General features: G+C 34.3%; 1 protein-coding gene across 2 annotated transcripts in view; it reads left to right on the forward strand.

The window, feature by feature from the left end:
- The window catches only part of Vps13a (vacuolar protein sorting 13 homolog A), a 259,461-nt gene that overhangs the window by 90,072 nt on the left and 147,959 nt on the right, over positions 1-21,430 (forward strand). For both annotated transcript variants that reach the window (XM_076846072.2, XM_076846073.2), the window contains exon 24: positions 19,953-20,037. In XM_076846072.2, the coding sequence (XP_076702187.1) occupies positions 19,953-20,037 (85 nt within the window). The remainder of the gene's footprint in view (positions 1-19,952; positions 20,038-21,430) is intronic.

Genomic DNA, 21,430 nt, shown 5'->3' on the forward strand with positions numbered 1-21,430 from the left:
CATCTACACCTAAAAAATAAATATTAAAAAAAAGAGTTAAAAAAAAAAATAAAACTCCAGAACAGTATTGAATAGCAATTAGGAAAGGGAGCCTCCTTATCTTTTGTCTCATCTTAGGAGCAAAGCTTTGTCTTTTATCAGAGTATCATGTTACCTGTGATGTTTTCACAAATGCCTTTTATCATGTTGAGGAAATTCTCTTCTACCCCTACTTTTCTGGGTGTACTTTTAACCATAAAGTATAATGAATTTCTAAAATTCTTATTTTCTTTCAATTAAGGTAATTATATTTTTTTCTTCTATTAATGTGTAATTTTTAAATAATTCCAAATAATTCCTTTGTTATATTGAATCATTTGCTTTCCTAGGGTAAATTCCTCTCAGTAATGTTATATAGTCTATATAACAGGCAGTTGGATTCAATTACTTGTATTTTTGTGAAGATTTTATATCTTTATTTATAAGGTATAGTGTAATTTATTTATTTATTTATTTATTTATTTATTTATTTATTTATATTGGTTGTTCAAAACATTACAAAGCTCTTGATATATCATATTTCATACATTTGATTCAAGTGGGTTATGAACTCCCATTTTTACCCCAAATACAGATTGCAGAATCACATCGGTTACACATCCACATTTTTACATAATGCCATATTAGTGACTGTTGTATTCTGCTACCTTTCCTATCCCCTACTATCCCCCCTCCCCTTCCCTCCCATCTTCTCTCTCTACCCCATCTGCTGTAATTCAGTTCTCTCCCTTTTTTTTCCCCTTTCCCCTTACAACCTCTTATATGTAATTTTGTGTAACAGTGAGGGTCTCCTTCCATTTCCATGCAATTTCCCTTCTCTCTCCCTTTCCCTCCCACCACTCGTCTCTGTTTAATGTTAATCTTTTCCTCATGCTCTTCCTCCCTGCTCTGTTCTTAGTTGCTCTCCTTATATCAAAGAAGACATTTGGCATTTGTTTTTTAGGGATTGGCTAGCTTCACTTAGCATAATCTGCTCTAATGCCATCCATTTCCCTGCAAATTCTATGATTTTGTCATTTTTTAGTGTTGTGTAATACTCCATTGTATATAAATGCCACATTTTTTTATCCATTCATCTATTGAAGGGCATCTAGGTTGGTTCCACAGACTAGCTATTGTGAATTGTGCTGCTATGAACATTGATGTGGCAGTATCCCTATAGTATGCTCTTTTAAGGTCTTCAGGGAATAGTCCGAGAAGGGCCATAGCTGGATCAATGGTGGTTCCATTCCCAGCTTTCCCAGGAATCTCCATACTGCTTTCCAAATTGGCTGCACCAATTTGCAGTCCCACCAGCAGTGTACAAGTGTACCCTTTTCCCCACATCCTCGCCAGCACTTGTTGTTATTTGACTTCATAATGGCTGCCAATCTTACTGGAGTGAGATGGTATCTTAGGATGGTTTTGATTTGCATTTCTCTGACTGCTAGAGATGGTGAGCATTTTTTCATATACTTGTTGATTGATTGTATATCTTCCTCTGAGAAGTGTCTGTTCAGGTCCTTGGCCCATTTGTTGATTGGGTTATTTGTTTTCTTATTGCTTAATTTTTTGAGTTCTTTGTATACTCTCTATCTGAAGTGTGAGGAGTAAAGATTTGTTCCCAAGATGTAGGCTCTCTATTTACCTCTCTTATTGTTTCTCTTGCTGAGAAAAAACTTTTTAGTTCGAGTAAGTCTCATTTGTTGATTCTTATTTTTAACTCTTGCGCTATCGGTGTCCCATTAAGGGATTTGGAGCCCAACCCCACAATATGTAGATCAGAGCCAACTTTTTCTTCTATCAGACGCAGAGTCTCTGATTTGATATCAAGCTACTTGATCCATTTTGAGTTAACTTTTGTGCATGGTGAGAGAAAGGGATTCAGTTTCATTTTGTTGCATATGGATTTCCAGTTTTCCCAGCACCATTTGTTGAAGATGCTATCCTTCCTCCATTGCATGCTTTTAGCCCCTTTATCGAATATAAGATAGTTGTAATTTTGTGGATTGGTTTCTGTGTCCTCTATTCTGTACCATTGGTTCACCCGCCTGTTTTGGTACCAGTACCATGCTATTTTTGTTACTATTGCTCTGTAGTACAGTTCGAAATCTGGTATCTGTATACCTCCTGATTCACACTTCCTGCTTCGAATTGCTTTTGCTATTCTGGGTCTTTTATTTTTCCATATGAATTTCATGATTGCTTTATCTATTTCTACAAGAAATGCCATTGGGATTTTGATTGGCATTGCATTGAACCTGTAGAGAACTTTGGGTAATATTGCCATTTTGATGATGTTAGTTCTGCCTATCCATGAACAGGGTATATTTTTCCAACTTCTAAGATCTTCTTCTATTTCGCTCTTTAGGGTTCTGTAGTTTTCATTGTTTAAATCTTTCACCTCTTTTGTTAGGTTGATTCCCAAGTATTTTATTTTTTTTTTGAGGATATTGTCAATGGGGTGGTTTTCCTCATTTCCAGTTCAGAATATTTGTGGCTGATATACAGGAATGCCTTTGATTTATGCGTGTTGATTTTATATCCTGCCACTTTGCTGAATTCATTTATTAGCTCTAGTAGTTTCTTTTTAGACCCTTTTGTGTCATCTAGGTATAGGATCTTGTCATCCGCAAATAGTGATAATTTAAGTTCTTCTTTTCCTATCTTAATGCCTTTAATTTCTTTTGTCTGTCTAATTTCTCTGGCCAGTATTTTGAGAACTATATTGAATAGAAGTGGTGAGAGAGGGTATCCCTGTCTTGTTCCAGATTTTAGAGGGAATACCTTCAGTTTTTCTCCATTTAGAATGATGCTAGCCTGAGGCTTAGCATATATAGCTTTTACAATGTTGAGGTAAGTTCCTGTTATCCCTAGTTTTTCTAGTGTTTTGAACATAAAGGGATGCTGTTCTTTGTCGAATGCTTTTTCTGCGTCTATCGAGATGATCATATGGTTCTTATCTTTAAGTCTATTGATGTGGTGAATATCATTTACTGATTTCCTTATATTGAACCAGCCTTGCATCCTAGGGATGAATCCTACTTGATCATGGTGCACGATCTTTTTGATACGTTGTTGTATCCGACTCGCCAGAATTTTATTGAGGATTTTTGCATCTAAGTTCATTAGGGATATTGGGCAGTAGTTTTCTTCTTTGAGGTGTCTTTATCTGGTTTGGGAATCAGGGTGATATTGGCCTCATAGAATGAATTTGGAAGTTCTCCCTCTTTTTCTATCTCCTGAAATAGATTGTAGAGTATTGGTATTAGTTCTTCTTTAAAGTTCTTGTAAAACTCTGCTGTATATCCATCCAGTCCTGGGCTTTTCTTGGTTGGTAGTCTTTTGATGGCTTCTCCTATTTTCTCACTTGATATTGGTCTGTTTAGGTTGTTTATATCATCCTGACTCAATCTGGGTAGTTCATATGTCTTAAGGAATTTATTGATGCCTTCACTATCTTCTGTTTTATTAGAGTATAGGGTTTCAAAATAATTTCTAATTATCTTCTGTATTTCTGAATTGTCTGTTGTGATGTTGCCTTTTTCATCCTGTAAGCTAGTAATTTGGGTTCTCTCTCTTCTTCTCTTTGTTAGTGTGGCTAGGGGGTCTATCAATCTTATTTATTTTTTCAAAGAACCAACTTTTAGTTTTGTCAATTTTTTCAATTGTTTCTTTTGTTTTGATTTCATCTATAATTTTAATTATTTCTTGCCTTCTACTGTATTTGCTGCTGATTTGTTCTTCTTTTTCCAAGTCTTCGAGGTGTAGTGTGAGGTCATTTATTTTTTGGCTTTTCCTTCTTTTAAGGAATGAACTCCATGAAATGAATTTTCCTCTTAGTACTGCTTTCATAGTGTCCCAGAGATTTCGATATGTTGTGTCTGAGTTTTCATTTACCTCTAAGAATTTTTTAACTTCCTCTTTGATGTCTTCTGTAACCCTTTGTTCATTCAGTACCATATTGTTTAATCTCCATGTGATGTAGGATTTTTCCTTTCTCATTTTATTATTGATTTCCAATTTCATTCCATTATGATCAGATAAAATGTATGGTAGTATCTCTACTGCTTTGTAATTGCTAAGATTTGCCCTGTGACATAATATATGGTCTATTTTTGAGAAGGATCCATGTGCTGCTGAGAAGAAAGTGTATCTGCTTGATGTTGGGTGGTATATTCTGTATATATCAATTAGGTCTAAATTATTAATTGTATTATTGAGCCCTATGGTTTCTTTATTCAACTTTTGTTTGGAAGATCTGTCCAGTGGTGAGAGAGGTATGTTAAAATCTCGCATGATTATTGTGTTGTGGTCTATTTGACTCTTGAACATGAGAATTGTTTGATGAACGTAGCTGCACCATTGTTTGGGGCATATATATTAATGATTGTCAAGTCTTGTTGGTGTATGGTTCCCTTGAGCAGTATGTAGTGTCCTTTTTTATCCCTTTTGATTAACTTTGGCTTGAAGTCTATTTTATTTGATACAAGTGAGGACACCCCTGCTTGCTTCTGGGGTCCATATACATGATATGATTTTTCCCAACCTTTTACCTTCAGTCTGTGTACGTCTTTTCCTATCAGATGAGTCTCCTGTAGGCAGCATATTGTTGAATCTTGTTTTTTAATCCATTCTACTAGGCTATGTCTTTTGATTGGTGCATTTAAGCCATTAACATTTAGGGTTACTATTGAGATATGGTGTGTATTTCCAGCCATATTTGATTATGTATGTTACTTAACATGATTTGTTTTTCCTCTATGATTAGTTTTTCCTTTACTGTACTACCTCCCGCTGTTGGTTTTCATTGTTATTTTTCATTTCCTCTTCCTGTAATGTTTTGCCAAGGATGTTTTGAAGAGCTGGTTTTCTAGCTGCAAATTCTTTTAACTTTTGTTTATCGTGGAAGATTTTTATTTCATCTTCAATCCTGAAGCTTAATTTCGCTGGATACATGATTCTTGGTTCGAACCCTTTTTCTTTCAGCGTTGGAAATATGTTGTTCCAGGATCTTCTAGCTTTCAGAGTCTGTGTTGAAAGATCAGCAGTTATCGTGATTGATTTACCCCTAAATGTAATCTGTTTCCTCTCTCTTGTGGCTTTTAAGATTCTCTCCTTATTCTGTATGTTGGGCATCTTCATTATTATGTGTCTTTGTGTGGATCTCTTATGATTTTGTACATTCGGTGTCCTGTAGGCTTCTAGTATTTGGATTTCTTTTTCATTCTTTAAGTCTGGGAAGTTTTCTAGTATTATTTCATTGAATAGATTGCTCATTCCCTTGGTTTGGACCTCTATACCCTCTTGTGTCCCAATAACTCTTAGGTTTGGTTTCTTTATGTTATCCCATAATTCTTGGATGTTCTGCTCATGATTTCTTAACATTCTCGCTGAGCTGTCTATGTTCTTTTCAAGTTGAAAAACTTTGTCTTCGTTGTCTGAAGTTCTATCTTCGAAGTGTTCTACTCTGCTGGCAATACTCTCATTTGAGTTTTTAATTTGGTGTATTGTTTCCTGCATTTCCAGGATTTTTGTTTGTTTGTTTTTTATATCCTCTATCTCCCTATAGAGTTGATCTTTTGCTCCTTCGATTTGTTTATGTAATTCATTGTCAAAGTGATCTTTCATTGTCTGAATTTGCTGTATAATGTCTTCCTTGAGACTCCAGATCATCTGAAGCATGTATATCCTGAATTCTTTATCTGACATTCCATCAGCTGCAGATAGTACCTCATCTAATGTTGAATTGACCTGTATTGTTTGTGGTCCTTTCTTTCCTTGTCTTTTCATACTGCTCATGATTCTTTCTAGCTTTGTGAAACTGTTGTGTTAATGTTTTTCCCCTTATATATTTGTATTGTTCTTGTATAGCTCTAAAATCCCTCTTTTGCGGAGAAAGACCATGTTAACAGTTCCCAATATCAACAGTACATTATCTAAGCACAAGTTTTCATTATCAATACATTTATAGTTAGATTCTAAGTCTATAGATATTGGTTTTAATTATTACTTAAGAATATATTCATTAGTTTCATAAAAGGCATACCATATCTGGTGGCATATAGAAAACTTAATTTTGGACGAAGGATGTTATACTTAGAGGGAAAGAAGTGAGGGTATGAGGTTAAACTAACTTAGCACCTTTGGAGAACTCTAACCAATAAACTGGTAATTTATGAAAGAATGTATAGACTCAACATCCTATCTGTATTTTTATCCTATGTATAGATAGCAAAAGTTAGGAGATTGAAAGTGAGATAGAGAGAATACGAATGAAGAAAAAGAAAAAAAAATAAAAGAAAAGAGAAATAAGAGAGAAGGAAAAGGAAAGTAAGATAGAAATAAAGAAAAAATGGGGGGATGGTGGTGTATATGCAATTCCTCTATATTATATTACTTTGGTAATTCGGTTGTTCATGCACAGTTCTTGGTTTTACATATGTTGAAGTTGTGGAAGAGAGAGAAGAAAAGAGAGAAAGAAAGAGGAAAAAAAAAGTCTCTCAGAACACTGTTTTCCTTGCTTCCAGTTGGTGGCGTTGTCTATTCCTAGCTTGAGCCTCTGTATTCAGGGTGGTGGGTATAGCCAGTGTGAACGGAAATGAGCTTCCACCTGTATCTTCCCTATTCTAGTCTCTGAGGTAGAAACCAGGTGCCTGTACAGTTGTTGTTTTGCATTGATAGCTACAACCCCCAAAAGCTTGTGGGAAATATTTTGAGTTATCCCAGCTAAGGGTGGGGGAGTTGGAAACCGGGTACCTGGATCAGCTGCAGAACCGTGCTGGTAGCCACACCCCCTTTGATGGGTTTTAAGGGTTGATGGATTTCCTCCGGACTAGCACACGGGGCGAGGCCGGGCTTCCTCCTCCGTTGTGGCTTGGCTGGCGCCGGGCTGCTTCCTCCTCCGGTCTCGTGTATTTATTTTATATCTGGCTTTGTTGTTAGGCCTTGTAGATCACTGAAGAGTTTGAGGAGGAAGCTTTTAATTCTTCATTAGGAATTTCTGCATTTCGTCCAGAGTTTAATTTTTATAGTATACTTTTTGCAATTATTTTATTTTGGGAAATCTGGTAGCAATGACATGAATTTTATTTCAAGTATTTACATGTTTTCATTTTTCATAGCATTTTCTTGATTTATTTAAAAAACCCAAAACTTCATTTTGTTGATCATTATTTTTCTGTTCAGTATTTCTTTTATCCTTTATTACTGTTTCCTTTCCTTTGTTAACTTTTTAATGTTCTAGCTTTTTGAGAATTTGGACAAAGGTACTGATGAGGGAGGTCTTTTATCTGGTGTTTATTTTTTGGGGGGGCACGTACCAGGGATTGAATTTGGGGCACTTGGACCTGAGCCACGTCTCCAGCCCTATTTTTGTATTAGATCTTTGTATTAGTCTCACTGAGTTGCTTAGCACCTCATTCTTGCTGAACACCTCACTCTTGCTGAAACTGGCTTTGAACCTGTGATCCTCCTGCGTCAGCCTCCCGAGCTGCTGGGATTGCTGGCGTGTACTACCATGCCTGGTATATCTGTATTAATATATACATTTATAGCAATTAATTTCCTGCTGATCATTGTTTTCACTACATCCCATAAGTTCTCATAAGTTATTTTTCCATTTTATTTTTCTATCATCTCAAAATACTTTAAATTTCTTTTTTCACAGTTTAGCAGTTTCTTTCTTTTATTAATTTTTTCACACTGACACTTTTTATTTGTCAAGACTCAAGCTGAAAACAATTTCAGAAAATCATGTTTCCACTTTTTTCTTTATTTGTTCTCTTTAGTTATACATGACATTACAATGTAGTTTGACTTTTATATAAATGGAATATGATTTCCTATTATTGTGCTTATACATGATATAGAGATACACTTGTTGTGGATTCATATGTGAACATAGAAAAGTTATGTCCATTTCATTCTACTTTCTTTCCATTCCCTTCTTCTTTCCTTTCCCTCCTGTCTAATCCAGTGAACCCCCCCCCACTCCTTCCTCTCCCTTTCTTACTGTGAGTCACTATCACCATATCAGAGAGAACATTTGGCCTTTGGTGTGGGGGGATTGGCTTATTTTGCATTATAGTTTCTAGTTCTATCCATTTACCAGCAAATGTGACATAATTTCATTCTTCTTTATGGCTGAGTAATATTCCATTGTGAGACACACACACACACACACACACACACACACATACAAATGTGTGTGTGCATATATTTTCTTTATCCATTCATCTGTTAAAGGGCACCTAGGTTGGTTCCATAGCTTAACTATTGTGAATTGAGCTGCTATAAAAAATGATGTGGCAACATAAGTATAGTATGCTGATTTTAAAACCTTTGGGTATATGCCCAGGAATAGAATAACTGGGTCATGTGGTGGTTCCATTCCAAGTTTTCTGAGGAAGCTCCATACTGCTTTCCAGAATGGTTGCACCAGTTTGCAGCTCCACCAGCAATGTATGAATGTATCTTTTCCCCTACATCCATACCAACATTTAATGTTTCTTATATTCTTGATGATTACCATTCTGACTAGAGTGAAATGAAATCTCAGTGTAGTTTTAATTGATATTTCTCTAACTGCTAGTGATATTGAGCATTTTTTCAGGATGGATTAATAAACAAGACCCAACTATATGTTGTTTGTAAAATTCTCACCTTACAAAGACAGGAATAGACTGGAACAAATGGATGAAATTGATGTACCATGTGAATGGAACCTGAAAACAGGAATAACTACTCGTATATCTTCAAAAGCAGAATTTAATCCAAAATTAATCAGAAGAGACAAAGAAGGTTATATGTTACTGATGAAGGGAACAATCCAAGGGGAAGGTATAGCAATATTAATGTTTATGACCCAAATGTTTATATGCCTAATCGCATAAACAGACACTCCTTGAATTAAGGCCTGAGAAAGATACTAGTACAATACTGGTACACCTGTATTACCAGTAGGTAAGTTGTCTGAACAGAAGTTGTCTGAATATAAACTCAGTATAGACTCTTTGGACCTGAAAAATATAAATCAAGTGAACTTAACAAATGTCTATAGAATATTTCATCCAATAACAGATGAGTATACATTCTTCTCAGCAGCTCATGGAACCTTTTCCAAAAGAGACCATAAATTTGACCACAAAGTAATTCTTAGTAAATACAAAAAAAAAAAAAAAATCTGATATAATTGCATCTTATCAGATCATAGTGGAATGAAATTAGAAGTCAACACCAAAATACCCTACAGAACTGTATAAACACATGGAGATAAATAATAATACACTTTTGAATGATGAATGGGTGATAGAAGAAATCGGGAGAAACTTAAAAATTCTTAGAATCAAATGAGGTTAGTGAAATAACATAGCAGAAAACTTAATGATGCGTTTCCAGGTCTGTGAAAAAGAACAAACTCAATTCCAAAACCAGTGGAAGGAAGAATAATTAAGATCAGAGCCAAAATTTAATGAAATTGAGAATAAAAACAATACAAAGGATCATTGAAATAGTTTGTTCTTTGAAAAGATGAACAAAATTGATAAGCCCTTAGCCTAACTACCAAAAGAAAGAGATGACATAAATTAATTAAATCAGAGATACAAAAAGAGAACTCTCCACAGACATCACATAAATCCAGAGGATCATTAGGGAGTATTTTTGAAAACTTACCCATTAGTAAATTGGAAAACTTAGAAGAAAAGAAAGATACATTTTTAGAAACTTAAGACTTTCCAAAATCAAATTAAGAGTGCATGAAAAACCTAAACAGATCAGTAACTAGCAATGAGATAGAAGCAGAAATAAATTCTTTCCAATAGAGAAAAGCCAAGGACTGGATGGATTTTCAGATGAATTCTATCAGATCTTTAAAGAAGAGCTAAGGCCAATGTTCCTCACTTTATTCCATGAAATAAAATTGAATGTAACAATTCCAGATTTATTCTATGAAGCCAGTATGACTCATACCAAAACCAGATAAACACCAAGAATGCTAACAATAAACTAATATCCCTGGTGAACTTAGATGCAAAAATCCTTAGCAAAATATTAGTAAATCATATTCAACAACATATTAAGAAGATTGTACATCATGATCAACTTGCTTTTATCCTAAGGATGTAAGGATTTTTTAACATATGCAAATTAATAAATGTAATTCATCACATAAATAGAATTAAGGACAGAATTCACTTAGATCTCTCACTAGATGAAGAGAAAGCCTTCAACAAAATTCAGCACTTGATAAAAACACTTTTACTAGGGATGGAAGGAACCTATCTCAACATCATAAAGGCTATATACGAAAAACCCAAAGCAACATCTTAATGAATAGTGAAAAACTGAAAGCATTTTCTTTAAATCTGTAATAAGCAAGGATACCTCGTCTTACCACTCCTACTTAATATAGTACTAGAAATTCTACCAAAGCGATTAGGCAGGAGAGGGCAATAAAAGGGATAAAAATTGGAAAGAAGCCAAATTACCACAGTTTGCAGATGATATGATCCTGTATTTAGAAGATCCATTGAAAGACTGCTAGAGCTCAAAAATTCAGTGATATTGATTATTAAATCAATTTAGAAAAATCAATAGCTTCACAGGTATGTGGTGCACACCTGTAATCCCAGAGGCTCTGGAGGTGGAGGCAAGAGGATTGTGAGCCAAAAGCCAGCCTAAGCAACTTAGAGAGGCCTTAAGTACCTCATGGAGACCCTGTCTCTGAATAAATTAAAAAGAGCTGGGGGATTGGAGTTGCAGCTCAGTGGTGGAGTGCTTGCCGAGTTCATGTGAGGTCCTGGGTTCAATACTCAGCATCACATAAAAAGGTAAATGAACAAAATAAAGGTAGTGTGTACATTTACAAGTAAATATCTAAAATGAAAAAAGGTTGGGGTTGGGGGAGCCTGGGGATGTGGCTCAGTGCTTATGTGTCCCTGGGTTCAATCTCTGGTTCCAAAAAGAAAAAGAAAAGATAGTATATGTCTGGAACAGTGGTGATGAGCAAGACCCGTTGAGCAGTGCTCATTTACAGTAACAGTCCTTCTTAAAAGAACCATAGTCCATTTAAATATTGGAAGGCAAAGGCTGACTTGTTTGCTATAAATAGTTCAATTCATAATTATTACAATTTTTCATACCATTTATATAGCAGTGTAATAACTGTAGCAGTTCCAAAATGATACTATGGAAAGAAAACATTTGCAAAAATATGTTATTTTTAAAGTTCATTATTTGTAGGCAAAGATATTAAGAGCATTGTTTTCATTAAAATCAATGACAATGAAAAAAAAGGAAAAGAAAAATCAGTAGCTTTCCTGTGTACCAATATTGAGTCTGCTGAGAAATAAATTAGGAAAATAGTCCAATTCATAAAAACTCCCAAAAATATAAAATATCTAAGAATAAATGTAACCAAAAACTGCATGGTTGTTGGATAAAACAGATAGTATATTCACACCATTTGTGTTTCCCCAAAACAGGCCAGTGACAGAGAATAAAAGAGACACATTCATTCAGAGTCATCTGCTCTTTGATAAAGGTTATGAAAACATACATTGGAGAAAAGGTAGCTGGTTATCTATATTTAGAAGACTGAGACTAGAGCACTATCTCACCCTGCACAAAAATCAACTCTAAAGGAATCAAATACCTGGGAATGAGACCAGAGCCATGCAATTCCTAGAAGAAAACATGGGTCAACACTTTAACATATGATAGGCACAGGCAATGACTTTCTCAGTAGGACCCCTAAATCTCAGAAAGTAATGCCAAGAGTTAATAAATGGAATAGCATAAAATAAAAAAGCTTCTGAGCAACAAAGGAAACAATTAAGAATGCGAAGAGAACACAAGGCCCTGGGTTCAATCCCCAGCACCACAAAGAAAAAAGAAAAAGAAAGAATGTGAAGAAAGAGCCAGTACAATGGGAGAAAAGTATTTGTTAGATCCTCTTGTGTTAGAGAATTAATATCTAGAATACAGAAAGAGCTAAAAAAATTGCCATCAAAAACCAAGATAACCCAAATTATAAATAGGCTAATGAACTAAATGTAAACTTCTCAAAAGAAGAAATATAAGGGGATGGGGTTGTGGCCCAGTGGTAGAGCACTCACCTAGCATGGGTGAGGTACTGGGTTCGATCCTTAGCACCACATAAAAATAAATAAATAAACACATTGTATCCATCTATGACTAAAACATATTAAAAAGAAGAAGAAGAAATATTAAGAGCCAATAAATATATGGAAATATATTTATTAATTAGCAATTAGGAAAATGCAAAAACAAAATTACCCTGAGATTTCATCTTGCTTCAGTCAGAGTGGCAGCCATCAAGAATGCAATCAGTAATAAATGCTAAATGGGCCAGGAAACTGAACAGACATGTTAAAAATGATCAATATCTTTAGTAATTAGAGAAATGCAAATCAAAACTACTTTTAAAATTTCATCTCACTCTAGTCAAATTGGCAGCTATTAAAAACACAAACAACAATAAGGCACACTCATACATTGCTGGTGGGACTGCAAAATGGTGCCGCCAATATGAAAAGCAGTATGGAGATTCCTTGGAAGACTGGGAATGGAACCACAATTTGACCCAGCTATCCCACTCCTCAGTCTATACCCAAAGGACTTAAAAACAAATGCTACAGGGACATAGCCACATCAATGTTTATAGCAGCACAATAGCTAAACTGTGGAACCAACCTAGATGCCCTTCAGTAGATGAACGGATAAAGAAAATGTGGCATATATGCACAGTGGAATATTACTCAGCAGTAAAAGAGAATAAAATCATGGCATTTGCAGGTAAATGGATGGAGTGCAGAATATGAAGTTAGCTAATCCCCCAAAAAACAAATGCTAAATGTTGTCTCTGATATAAGGAGGCTGATTCCTATTGGCGTTTTTGAGGGGAGCAAGGGAAGATTAGATGAACTCTAGATAGGGCAAAAGGGTGGGAGGGGAGGAGAAGGGGGCATGAGGGTTGGAATGAGATAGTTATCATTACCCTAAGTACATGTATGAAGACACGAATGGTGTGAATATACTTTGTACACAACCAGAGATATGAAAAATTGTGCTCTGTATGTGTAATATGAACTGTAATGCATTCTGCTGTCATATATAAAAAATTACAATAAAATTTAAAAAAATAAAATTATAAATGCTGAAGAGGCTATGGAGAAAAAGGAACACTTACATTGTTGGTGGGTTTGTATACAAGTATTATCCACTATGCAAATTAGTATGGGGGTTCCTCACAAGACTAGAATGGAACCACAGTAAGACCCAACTATACCATTCCTCAGTATTTACCTTAAAGAATTAAAGTTATCATACTATAGAGATACATGCAGTACAGTTCACAATAAACAAATTGTGGAACCAGCCCATGTGTTCATCAACAGATGAATGAATAAAGAACATGTGGTATGCATACACAATTGACTTTTTTATTCACCCATAAAGAAGAATAAAAATAAATCATTTGCAGGAAAATGGATGGAACTTGAGAACATTATGTTAAGTGAAATAAATCAAACTTAGAAATTGAAGAGTCGCATGTGAAAGGTAGAGAGGGAAATGGAAAAGAAAGGTCATGGTGGGGTCTTATGAAAATTGAAAGAGCAGTAAAGTAGAGGAAAGGAACCAGAGGAAAGGAACTAGGGGAAGGGAACCATAGGAAGGGAGGAGGTAGAGGAAAGTGGAAATGGGAATGATATTGGCCAAATTATATTGTGACATTTTGTGCATGTACGATATGTAATAATAAAACCCACCATCATGTACAACTATAATGCACCAATTAAAAATATGAAAAAATAAACTCTCACACAGCTTATAGTGAGATCATATATTTAATCCATTCTGTTACTCTATGCTTTTGATTTAATAGTTTTGTCCATTGACATTTAAAGTCATTACTGACAGGACTTCAAAGCTTTTTTTTTGGTGCCAGAGATTGAACCTAGGGGTGCTTAACCACTAAGCCACATCCTCAGCCCTAGTTTTGTATTTTATTTAGAGACAGGGTCTCACTGAGTTGCTGAGGGCCTCCTGAGTTGCTGAGGCTGGCTTTGAACTTGCTATTCTCCTGTCTCAGTCTTCCAAGTCGCTGGGATTACAGGTGTGTACCACCACACCCAGCTTGCTATTTGTTTTCTGTATGTTTTGTTAGTTTTTTGTTTCTCATGTTCTTTGTTTCTACCTCTTTTGTGTTTATCTGCTCTTTGTAATGAATCATTTTGATTCCTTTCTCATTACCTTTGTGTGTATACTTTTAGATACTTTCTTTATGGTTTCTAGGTGAATTGTATTTCACTTCCAAAGTTTATAATATTATATTTTAAATTGATACCAACAACCTCAATATCATACAAAACACTACATCCTGATACCTATTCCCTAATTATTAATGTGTTGTCACAAATTGTATCTTTATGTTTTGGATGTGCAAGAGCATAGGGTCATAATTATTTTTTATTCTTATTTCCCACAAATCTGGGAAATTAAAAGTGCAATTGCTAAGTAAGAGTACAATAATTCTTTATATGTTTGCCTGTGCATTTACCTCTACTGGAGATCTTTATTTCTTTTTAAGGTTGAGTACTATCTATTAGTCTGATGATATAGAATAAGATGAACTCAGTTCCTTTTATGCTTTCATTTTACAATACATTTCTGATGTCAGATGTAGGGAATTTCCCTTTGTCCCCCCACCGCCCCCAAGGAAGCAGTATGGCATCAGTGGATACTAGACATCCATCTTCAAATTTATTTCTGTTCTTATATATATTCTGTCTGTGGATAATGTCAGATCTGACAGCTAAGGCATCACTGTCCAAGCATCTGTCCTTCCAGTTCAAATAAAAATTGAAATCCCCAGGTGTGTGTGTGTGTGTGTTTGATTTAGTGCATTTTGACATATTCATAAATGCATATAATATAGTTTTCTCCATTTCAATTCCCAGTATTTCCTCTTTCCCTCCATCCTCCTGGTCCCTTTCCTCTACTCTATTAGGCTTCCTTTATTTATTTATGTATGTATGTTTTTATGGATGCATTATAAGTATATAAAAATTTAAATGCATTAGATTATATTCATCATGCACATAGCGTGTTTTGTAAGTTCATTTTTCATCTCTTCCTCTCCTTCACCCTTTTTCTCCCAGGTCCCCTGCTTCTCTACTGATCTCTTCTATTTTCACAAACTCTTCCATTTTTATTCCTTTTTTCCACTCTAGCTTGTGAATGCAGGAGAGAACATTGGACCCTTGAGTTTGAGTCTGGCTTATTTCCCTTAGCCTGATGTTTGCCAGTTCTTTCCATTTATCAACAAATGTACACTGTTTTTTTAAGTTGTAAATATCTTTGTAATGAATCATTTTGATTTTTTTCTCATTACCTTTGTGTATATACTTTTTTATACACAATGTATTTATTTATTTGTTTGTTTTTATGTGGTACTGAGGATCTAACCCAGTGCCTCATTCTGCAAGACCGTCTCTCTTCCACTGAGCCACAGCTCCACCTTGAATGTACACACTTTTGAAGGAAATTATAAGTGCTACTATACTGAACATGACAAATGTTAAGAAAAGCAAAACAGCTTATTGCTGATATGGAAAAGTTTTAGTTGTCAGAGTTGTCAGGATAGAATCTAAAACTATTCACAGTGTTCCTTTAAATCAAAGACTAATCCAAAGCAAGGCCATGACTCTGTTCTGTTAAGGCTGAGAGGTGAAAAAGCTACAGTAGAAAAGTTTGAAACTTGCAGAGGTTGATTGATGAAGTGTAAGGAGAGAAACTATCTCCATAACAAAAAGTACAAGGTGAGTCAGCCAGTGCTAATATAGATGCTACAGCAAGTTATCCAGAAGATCATGCTTTTAATTGACGAAGGTTTCTATATTACAAAACAAGCTGTTTGTTATAGACAAGATGGCTTTATATTAGAAGACATTATGTAGAACTTCCATAGCTATAGAGAAGAAATTAGGGCCTGCCTTCTAGGTTTTAAAGGATGGGCCTATTCTCTATATAGGGATAATGTAGTTTGTGAAAGTGGAAGCTAGTGCATATTTACCATTCCTATAACCCTAGACTTTTAAGAAAATGCTGAATCTATTTTTCCTGAGCTCTGTAAATGTTACAGTAAAGTCCACTGCAGAATTCTTGTTTACAACATAGCCGTAGGGATTTAACCTAATCTGACTGCAACAAGTCAAAACTGCTTTGATTGCCCCTGAGTCTTTGCCTGACAGTTGATGTTAGCTTGAGATAAATTGTTTACATTCTGACTTACAGGAAAGCCACTCTCATCCTGACCATTCATTATATAAGCTTACTCCCTTTGACTAAAGTTGGAGAGATGCACCAACCTTGCTGCACTCTTGACTTTTTTCAGTAAGTCCCCAATAAATTGCATTCTGTCTGATCTTGATTCTGTCTGCCTCCTTCTTCAGTCTTATAGAACTTTATGGTCAGTTCTTTTACACTGGATTTTCCCCAAACAATGAATATTTGAGCAGACATTTGACAACTACTACTTAAAAAAAAAAAAGATTGTATTCAAAATGTTACTGCTCATTGAGAATATACATAGTCACCCACAATCTCTGACAGGAAGATAAAACAAAATTTATGTTTTTATGCCTGCTAATTAATACAGTGCCCATTTGGCTCCAATAAGAAATACATTTTGTAAGGCTGAAACTGCTATAGATAGCTGTTTCCTCTGATGGATCAGGACAAAGTAAAGTGAAACCTTCCTGAAAGGATTTACCGTTGTAAGTGCCATTAAGTACATTTTTGATCATAGAAGAAGTCAAAATATCAACATTTCCAGGAGTATGGGAGAAATCATTTTTAACTCTCATGGATGACTTGAAAGGATTCAAGACTTCAATGAATGTAATAACTGCAGATGTCATAAAATGGCAAAATAACTAGAATTAGAAGTAGAGCCTGAAGTTGTAACTGAATTACTGCAGTCCGATGATAAGACTTTAACAGATGAGCAAGGAAAGTGAATTCCTGTCTTGAATTTACTTCTGGTGAAAATGCAGTTAATGTGGTTGAAAATGATAGCAACAACTCGGTGTGTTATGTGAACTTAGCTGACAAGGCATTGATGAGGTTTTAGAGGATTGATTCCAATTTTGAAAAAGTTCCCTTATGGGTAAAAAGCTGTCAAACAGCATATCATATAACAGTTGTCTTTCATGAAAGGGAGAAGCAATTAATGTGGCAAACCTTTGTGGCAATCTTCATTGTTGTTTTATTTTATGAAGTTTTCAGTCTTCTATAATGATTTAGATAAGAGTTGTCCCCCAAAAGCTCATGTGTGAGACAATGCAAGAAAGTTTAGAGGTAAAATGATTGAGTTATGAGAGTTGTAACCCAATTAGTGGATTCATCTGTGTCTCTGACGTAGTTTAGAAGAAGGTCAAAGCATTCTTTTGTGGCCTGCTTTAGGAAAAAAGAATATTAGACTGTCAGTGAGATCTTGCTGCTTCCGTTGTTTTTTCAGATATAAAGTACCATATCTCAGGGTAGCATGTTCTGAATCCCATCAGTTTTAAGGCTTATCATGTAATTACTTTATGCAACAAAATGTGATATTGGCTGAAGAATTTAAAAGCTGATGAGTAAAGCTGAATAACATTGTGAAATATATCTATATCTGATTTATTTGATTTATTGTAAAGGTGTCAATTTAAATTAAGGGATCAGGGATTAGCTTTTCATAATAAATGGGGCTGAACAACTAGATTTTCATATGGAAAACAAGTGAAATTCTACCCTTATCTCATACTGTATATAGAATCTAACTTGAGATTGGAATTTAGATCTAAATTTAAATGACAAAGGAATAGTTTCTGGTACAGAAAACATAAGAGAAAATCTTTGGAGTCCTTGCAGAAGGTAAAGATCTCTTTGGCTATTAAAAAAAACACAAATATAGTATAAAAGAACGATAACTTGGATTTCATGAAGATTAAATTTCTCTTTCTTTGAAAGACACTGTTATAAAAGTGAAACCAAAGAGCATTACCTGTCTATTCACTTTGCAAAAAATGTCTTCAACACATATATCTTACCAAGGATTTCTTTCCAAAATATATAAGGATACAAGCAATAATTAACAGGTAAACACACAATGTGAAAAGATGTTCAACTTGACTAAAAATGAACTCCTACTAAAATACCACTAAACATTGATTCGAATGACAGCACTATGTCAAGGTATTGATATGATAAGGATTTAAAACTCTCATACATTGCTGCTGTAACTAGAAAATGGTATAATCCCTGGGAAATAGTTTGGTGGGTTTGTTAAATAAATACATACTTACTGTATAACTTGGAAATTCTTCCTAGGTTTTGACCTAAGAAGTGAAAACATGCCCACTAAAAGAATTGAACTAGGGCTGGGGTGTGGCTCAGCAGTAGAGCGCTCGCCTGGCATGTGCAAAGTGCTGGGTTTGATCCTCAGCACCATATAAAAATAAATAAATAAATGAATGAAATAAAGATATTTTGTTCAACAACAACTAAAATACAGAGAGAGAGAGAGAGAGAGAGAGAGAGAGACTTGACCTAGAATGCTCATAGAAAGATTATTTACAGTATTAAAAAGCAGAGAAAATCCCAACTATCTATCAAGAAGTGAGTGGATAAAAAGTAATGGCATATACAATTGAATACTTCATTGTTGCATTTATACATTCAACATTTATACATTCAACAGTGAGGGTCAGTGACTAGGAAGCAGCTTCCTTCAAACACATTCCAGGGTATTTTAGAAAATTATTTAAATTCCAAAATCTAACATGTATATGGTAAAATAGGAAGAAAATAAGTTCGTCCCTTTCCTGAATGTGGGTATAAAAACATTGAAAGTTGAAATTAATTTAGTATAAGTGGTTATGAAAACATTGAAAGTCGAAATTAATGTAGTATAAATAGTTATCCTTTTATAGGATACCTAATGATTACCAGGAGCATGAGGGAGCTTCTGAGTTACTTGTAATGTTCTGTACATGGATATGAGTGGTGGGCCACGGATGTGTTTACTTTAGGAAAATTTAGTGAACTTTTTGAACTTCCATGTATTACTTTGGTTTATGGACTCCAAAGTAGTAGGTTATACTTTTTAAACAATTGTACTATTTCTTCTTCCCCAAGTGAAAAGACTTTCAGCAAAAGGGCAAACACAAATAGCCCATGAAACTATGATATGATACCTACCTGTTACACATTTATGAACTTCTAATTAAGATATAGGGTGAAATTTCCAGTGAAATTGGTAAAGTTTAAGATCTTTGAAAACCATAAGTATTTATGAGGATAAGGAACCATGCAAATCTCTCATCTACTGCTGGTGTTAATGTAATCTGTTTAAAAACTCATGAGAATAGTTTGATAAGACTTCATAAGGTAACCATAAAATTCTCTTTGCAAAAGTCTTCCGAAAGTCTTCAAGGAAGCTTATGGTGATTCTGTTAATAAAAGCAAAAATATGTAAAGATTTTTCAGCAAGAGTGGTGGACAAATAAGTAAATGTTCTTTTATTCATCAGTGAAATACAGTTTAGCAGTGAAAATTGGTGAACTGTTGGTACAATTAAAATTTAGATTATTTTGTAAAAGAAGGAAGTTTCAGGAAAATATATGTAATAATCCCTTTTTCTATAGTTTAGAAAGAGTTACACTAAATGTTATATTAAATGAGAATAATAATAAGTAACATTAAAATTATAAAACTATTTTAAAATCTACATTGTATAATGTACCTTTCTAATTTAGGCTTTATTTCTTGTCAGATCTTTCAAATTGAGTGTCTTGTCCAAGTTGATAATTTTGAATAAAAAGTTATTGTGCTATTTGACAGTGAATTGTTTTGTTTCCTTCCGGCAGGCTCAAGCATATACTGGTTCAGGACCGTCACATATTTCACAGAAAATAATTCCTGTCTTGGAACTTCCACGTATTACTGAGGATGGTAAAATGAGATTGCTTAAGGAATTTTTTGTTATTATACATATATTATTAAAATAATTTTTATTTGAAGCATATTTTCCTCATATGAGTATTTAGAGGAGGGGAAATATTTTTTGCTTTTAACCTAGGTTTTCTGTAAAAAATTATAAGAGAAAACTAACAAATTTATTAACATTTACAGTTAATTTTTACATTAGAGACATTAGAGATTAGTAACTCAAAGGGCAATTAAAACTTGGGCTTATATACCAATTTTGTTAAACAAAGGAGTTTGGGGCTGCTATGCTTGGGGAGGGAACTTTCAGAAAGGTAACCAGGAGAGGTATGGTATATAAGGATAAGATTCATTATGTTGAATAAAGGCAGCATCTTCCCCATTGATAAGAATTTCTCATGATTAAGAGTTATTTTTCTGGTATAGAGAAGGAGACATCCTTACAAAGGTATAATTCCTTTATAAATTTTAATATTCCTTATAAAAGGGAAACTTATGCTGTGTCTTCAGAGCTGTTTCTGTGTATGTTGTTTCTCAAAGTAATGAACTCAATATGACCTCTTTGTCAAAAAGAAATGGAATAGTCATATAAAAAAAAAAACAGGCAGTTACAGATATTTTTATATTATGAAGGCATTTTCACTAAAATAATACAATTTGGATATTCCTTAAAGTTGCTTTTGTAATAGGATTTTTCTTTTTCTCATTCTTTTTTTTTTTTTTTTGGTATAAGTTGAACTTATAATGCCAAGAATCACTAGTAAGTGAATAATGTTTATTGAATTTTGGGATTAAAAAAACTCCACAATACTCTGTAGATGTCTAATTTGTAATGTGGTAGTTATTTTGAGAACTTGCTATAGGAAAAACTTTATATAGTTTTTTAAGTGAAGAAAAAAAACCAAGTTTTAATATCCAAATTAACATGAAAATATTATAAATATTCTAATATCTACTGTTTTTTTTTATGACCACACTGGAAAAAAAACTGTTATCTATTTTTAAGATTAAAAAAGGCTAAATGTTAAATGTTTTAAAAGTGCCATCTTTATCCCATTTTCTAAGGAATACATTTTTTTGTGTGGTGACCGGAGAGGAAATTGAGTGAGGTCATGTACTCTTTCTTAACCTCAATTTTAGGTTGTTAGGGATATGTTTCAGATTATTTTAGGTTCCTTTAGATCTCTTTATAGTTTTATCAGTGGTTGAATGTTTTTCATGTTTTTGATCTTTTTAAATGTTTCTTCTTGGCCAGCGGGATATCTAAATATATGGAGGGAGGGAGGGATGGAGGGAGTGGGGGGGGAGAGAGAGAGAGAGAAATAGTTAAATAGTTGTATAATGTGTAGTAGTTTAACAGTGAATAGTAATCTCCCTTTATCCATGGAAGATACATTCT

Source organism: Callospermophilus lateralis, chromosome 2 (assembly GCF_048772815.1).
Source record: "Callospermophilus lateralis isolate mCalLat2 chromosome 2, mCalLat2.hap1, whole genome shotgun sequence".
NCBI lineage: Eukaryota > Metazoa > Chordata > Mammalia > Rodentia > Sciuridae > Callospermophilus > Callospermophilus lateralis.